At 35.7% G+C, this 6,310-nt stretch overlaps 1 protein-coding gene across 4 annotated transcripts in view; it reads left to right on the top strand.

Moving 5' to 3' along the window:
* Positions 1 to 6,310, top strand: part of LOC106682156 (uncharacterized) — a 38,632-nt gene that overhangs the window by 10,519 nt on the left and 21,803 nt on the right. For 2 of the 4 annotated variants that reach the window (XM_014422859.3, XM_014422858.3), the window contains exons 3-4: positions 796 to 1,015; positions 2,664 to 2,800. In XM_014422859.3, coding sequence (XP_014278345.1) covers positions 796 to 1,015; positions 2,664 to 2,800 — 357 coding nt within the window. Of the gene's footprint in view, positions 1 to 795; positions 1,016 to 2,663; positions 2,850 to 6,310 lie in introns of those variants that run through there. The other 2 variants (XM_014422860.2, XM_014422861.3) reach the window with 2 other exon arrangements.

The raw sequence follows: 6,310 nt of genomic DNA, 5'->3' as shown, positions 1-6,310 counted from the left end.
ATATTCCCCCTACTATTACCTGCGGACTGCGGTTTATACCAATGCATATGCTGTCATTGACCAACAGAACATTATATTCCCCCTACTATTACCTGAGGACTGCGGTTTATACTAATGGCTATGCCGGCATTTACCTACAGGACATCATAGACACCCTACTTGGTATCATTGCTCCCCTCCTATTACCTGTTGACAGTGGTTTATTAACTAATTCCTATGCTGTCATTTACTTACAGGCATTCACAACTATATCACTGTGATTATTATTCCTTTAATGTAGAAGAGGTCAGATAGAAATTATATTCTCTGAGCTCCAGCAAAATTAGTGCTTTTTTGTTATTGTTGTTAATCATGAAACTATTCTTTTTATTAAAGGAGAGTTACTAATTATTAATGTTGTTTGTATAATTTAAAATATGCATAATATAACAAATATATATCATATAACGTAAATAATATATTGCAATAAATTGATTACTTTGTTTATTTCTTAATGTTTAAACAATTAAATAGAAATAACTGAATATTGTACTGTTATGAAATTATTGCATATTATATTATTGTAAGATTGCATATTAAAAATTAGGTCCAACCCCTCTCTTATTAGAGGCCGTTGGCATCCATAGTCCTTTTATATAAAATTCATTTTTTTTTACTTCTTTAGGTTTCAATGTTTCTTGGTTGTCTATCCTGAATCTATTGCTTCTTATTGATTTATGGTTTATTACTAAACAATACATTCATCAACGTAGCAAGTACAATTTTGATTAATTTTGTATGTCATGCTCCTGACAGACGGTTTGGATTGGGACGAATGGGAGCTGAAGGAGATGCTACGGGAACGGCTGCTGCAGCGAAGACAGGCTGCGGCCCAGGACTATGAAGCCAAGCTGAGGGTGGTAGATGCCCTCTGCTCCGCCGAGATGGGCAAGTTGGAAGAGGCGTTCCAGACCTTGGTCCCGCTTAACGCAACGGTAACGGCCTGGGACAATCAAGCGGAATCGGCAGATGTCAGGTAAGTGATGCTATAGTCTGTTCCCACAGTAAAAAGGGATACTATAGTCTCTTGCAAAAGTAATAAGGGATACTAAAGTCCGTTCCAAGAGTAGTAACGGATACTATAGAAGGTTCCAAGAGTAATAAGGGATACTAAAGTCCGTTTCAAGAGTAGTAAGGGACACTATGGTCTGTTCCAGGAGTAGTAAGGGATAATATAGTCTGTTCCAAGAGTAATAAATATTCGAGTGAATAGAAAGTTGACATGACAGGTGTTGAGAGTGTTCCTATCGGCTCCTCAGCTGGGGCGACGCAAGGCAAAAATGCATTTAACTGCAAGGTAGGGCCACACTCTTGTCCATCCTGGCCTAATATACATTGGCATATATTTACTTCAAATTTTTATCTTCTTATTTGACTTATAAAAATTTTTACCGATCATTACCAGTGATTTACCGGTTATACTACTCATCATATATCTATTCTTCAAGCACCTTCAATCTGTAACAGTTCACGTGGTCTTGTTTACCCGATTTCTTTCAGCTCATAAAATGAACTATACTATTATTTTTGAATTTCATATCATATTCGATTTGGCCATAAGGATTTAATAGAAAAGGGTTAGGTTCAGTTTACTTTACATCAGGGTGATAGCATGATCCTACTCTCTTTCAAAGCAAAAGTGAAGGCAAAAAGGAATGCCCTTAAGACTTTGGATTACGTTGATGCTAATAGCAATGTCCGCCATGGTATCTAAAATAAAACAGAAGGCAGCCCGTGATTGGCTAGAATTCTTTGCCTACTCCTTTCTCACGCCCCTGGGTCCACCATATCATTACTTTTTGGCTTTAGTTTTTCTATCAGCTTACCCCTTGATTATATTCCCTATTCCAAGCTCAACATTGTCTTTACAGGACTATCTATTCCCAACATTTTTCTAAACTTCATATATCAATAATAAATGTAGGAATGGCAAGTTGGTTTTCTCGATTTAACATTCCATCCCTTTCTTTTTAAGCTGGTACCTCAAGGCTAACACCATTCTATTTTATATTAGGTAATAGATGACTTGAGAGATTTCGAGCAAGCCAAACTAAATTGAGTTGAGGATCGTCTCCTTTAGAGCAAGCCAAACTAAACTGAGTTGAGGATCGTCTCCTTTAGAGCAAGCCAAACTAAATTGAGTTGAGGATCGTCTCCTTTAGAGCAAGCCAAACTATGAGTTGAGGATCGTCTCCTTTAGAGCAAGCCAAACTAAATTGAGTTGAGGATCGTCTCCTTTATAACTGTTACTATAGCTAAGGGACTCTCCGAAATTATCTCCTTTATTATTGTTACTATTCCTAGGGACCCCCCGACTCAAAGAAACAAGGCTGGAAGTATCTTGTATTATTAAAAGTGATGCTCATCGTATCAGTTTATACATTCACAATGCTCACAATACATGCACAAATATTTCCTCATTTAATGAGTAGCATCTTGGTACCGGGCCGCAGTACGTTAGTTACAAATGAGTACAGAATCCTGAAGACCATGGTGAAAAGTACATGTGTCTAATCATGTAAGTTAATAGAAAAAATTAATTATATCACTAACAATTATTGAGAGCTTAAATATAGACTTAATAAATATAAGGCTTAATAATAAAACAATATATTTGGATCCAGATCTTCATGGCAGACGCAGGACTACTTTTTTGAAGTTGTCACCAGTATGAACCTGTCTTCATCAGACGAAAATGGCATCAGCGGCACTATTTCGACCAATGACGAACAGCCATCTTTAACAGGATGGAAGGCGGAAGGTCAATAAATTTAATAAGATATTCATCGGCAATAAAAACTACAGTTTTATTTATAATTATTATTATACGTGTTGGAGCGGCAACCCGGCCTGGATTAGAACTTAGTAGACCAAGAAATAAATTTCTATATTCTTTCAACAACTCTATCTCTTTACAGCTTTCAAAGCAAAGAAATCCTACATTGTTTACTATAAAAACGTATCAGGCTGTTTAGTAGAATATATAATAATTAAGTTTAACAATATAATAACACCAGATGGAATTAAACTAGGGGATTTCTTAACGATCGAATTTTCCTTCGGCTTAATTTACGACCTTGTTAGGCCGTGTAATCATTTGAGCAAACATCCCAAGTGTCCAGTAGCCTGAACGCCAAGTGTGCACCCCCGATCGTCCAGGGTGCTCGGAAACTGTAAATGGTCGCCTTACCCTTCTGGTGGCTGGCGTTCATTCATCGCTCATCACAATTAACCCGTATTGTGGAACCCCAGGGATTTAGGGATAAATGTAACTATAATTAAAAACATAAGATGCATGGCCAGAAATGTCTGTCCTCATCCAAACACACCTACTTCTTGGAGAATTACTATTACAAACTTAAAGATTGTTTGTTCACTCGAATTTGATCACCTATTTGCAGATTGTTTTAAGAAATCATTTGAAATTGATTAAATAAATTTAACTTAATCGTAAATTGATATGCATATAATCTATATGCACATGCATATGTTCTCATCGCATTTTAATCTTTATCCGACACAAGAGTAACATTAAAATTGCAGTCTTATTCTTTTACGCCCTACAAATTACGCCCTTTCCTGATAAGCGGGGTTCTGCTCCAGTTATAAACTTAAATAATTATTTTTTTAAATTACAATTAACTGAAGATTAAAAAACCAATGTGTCTTAATCCATATATATTTTTATACATGGATTAATCATTGTTTTTTATCTCTAAATTGTTTGATCTTAAAACAATTGTATTTGTTTGAATTACATATGTGTAACCCCCGACCCACCGTAAGATTTGATCCGGCCCGCGAGACATTTTGAAAAACCCAATTAAAAAACAATATTACACTACTTACTCATACTCACAGAATGAAGTTAGTGAGCAAGCCGAGTTGCAGCGATTATAAAAGATCTCCAAATATCAAAGCCTTTGATGTTTGCCGCCTAACTGGCAGTGCAACAAAAGATTATTGCTTCTCAATTGTTCTACACAAGACGATTGTAGATCATTCCTTCATTTTGCATTTATAAGCACCCCGCTTATAAAGGACTTACATAACTAAAGTTCACTTCTATTTGAGCTACCGAGGTGTTAACTTCAACAAGCGATATCCTAGCGAACAACTAGTGCCGTCAATTTGCTTTGTGACTTTGAGTGCTTACTAATTATATTTTGTTATTAAGTTTATCGAACGAAAATGATGCGTGTGTTAAGAAACGAAAAGTAGATGCAGAGGGTCGCCAGTAGATGCAGAGGGTCGCCAGTTTCAATAAAAATGGACTGAATAATTCTTTTTTATCTTGCACAATTGTAAGCCTATTTGTTTGCTGTGAAGTGAATCCATTTCTGTGATGAAAGAATTCAATATAAAGAGGCATTACTCAACTAAGCATCCTATGCTGCTCTCATTGACAGGACAAATAGGAAAAGACAAAATCCAGAAGCGTACCGTAAATTTGGAAAAACAGCAGCAAATGTTTCATAAATAAAGAACATAATATGATAATATTATGAAAGCTAGTTCAAAATTGGCAAAGTCATTAAAACCATTTGCCGAAGGAAGATTTATCAAGAGGTTTGCAGTGTTTTGTGTCCCGAAAAGAAAAATTAATTAGAAAAAATTAGTTTATCAAACAAACTTTTGTACAACATTATAAATGATGGCTAATGATAAAAGAACAACATTGACTGACCGTATGGCTGCTTTTGAATCATTTTCCAAAGCATTAGACAAAAGCACTGATTTGTCCGAAACAGCTCAACTGGCTATATTATTATTTATTTGATCTGTTGATAAATAGTTCACTGTTACTGAGAAATTGCTTACTTTACAGCCGCAAAATGGAACCACTACAGGAGAGGACATTTTTAATGAAGTTCAAAAGGTATTGACAAGTATTGAATTGCCCTAGTCAAAATTAGTTGGTGTACGCACAGATGAGGCACCTTCGGCCGACTATAGCCTACGTAAAGGTATCATTGGAATTTTGAATAAAAAGTCCTTCATTGCATTATCCACCAACAAAACTTGTGTTCTAAGTCCATTCCACTCCAGGATGTTATGAATATGGTAGTAAAAACCATCAATTTTATTAGATCGCGAGGGCTTAACCAACGTCAGTTCAAGGCGTTTTTGGATGAAATATCAGCCAAATATGAAGACGTAACATATTATTGTCAAATCAGATGGCTAAGCAAAGGGAACATGCTCAAAGGGTTTTACATGCTTAGAAATGAAATAACAGATTTTATGCAAATAAACGACAAACCACTATCTGCATTGAGTGACTCAAAATGGATATGTGACTCAGCATTTCCGGTCGACCTTACAGGCTATTTGAATGATTTAAATTTGAAACTTCAAAAACAAGGACAGTTAGTAAATGATTTGCACAGCCATTTGCATGCGTTTCAGAACAAAATCCGCTTTTGGGAGGCACAGATGCTGTCAGTTACCATTTCACCACGCTCTCTGCGAAGCCAAGTTATTGACGGAGCCATTTTCGAACAGACTTAGCGATTTCAAAAACTTGGAAGACTGTTTCAATTTATTTGCTACTCCAACAAAAAGTAATGTACAAAATGCTCCAATACACTTGCAAATAGAGCTGATCGAGATCCAAGAAAACTCACTCCTAAAATATAAATTTAAAAACGTGGAGTGTCTATAAAAAATACTTCGAAGAAGACCATTTTCCGCAGCTTAGAAAATTCGTAATAAGATTGATTTGTGCGTTTGGCAGTACTTATAAATGCAAACAGTTCTTTTCAATGTTGCAAGTTAATAAATCAAACCATCGTACTGTTACAAGGTTGACTGGCGATAATTTAGAAAATTCTCTACGTCTTTGTATCAGTGGAATTAATACAAACATGGATGGATTAGTCTCCCAAATTCAAGCTGAGGTGTCTCATTGATTTCGGTGCCGCTAGTTAACTTTCGTAATTTGTAATAATTCCAAATTTCACCATTTAATAGTAATGTTGTCCTATTGACCTATTTTTGTTCATTTCATTTTGCCATTTAAATAAATTGTATTGTAATAACAATGTCGTATTATGTCATGTATGATATCTTTCGTTAAAAATTATGAACACTGCTTTTAAATACGGCCTGCGAACGAATTTACACATTTAAGTTTGGCCCACAACATTTCAAAGGTTGTGAAATGTAAACTCGTAAATATAAAATATAGATGTGTTAGTGACAACTGAAATAATGTCCCCCTCCTCTCTCTCTCTCTCTCTCTCTCTCTCTCTCTCTCTCTCTCTCTCTC

The sequence above is a fragment of the Halyomorpha halys genome, unplaced genomic scaffold, assembly GCF_000696795.3.
Source record: "Halyomorpha halys isolate HHAL.00 unplaced genomic scaffold, Hhal_1.1 Scaffold391.1, whole genome shotgun sequence".
NCBI lineage: Eukaryota > Metazoa > Arthropoda > Insecta > Hemiptera > Pentatomidae > Halyomorpha > Halyomorpha halys.
Note: the sequence above shows the minus strand (reverse complement) of the source record. Positions and strands in the feature narration are given on the sequence as shown.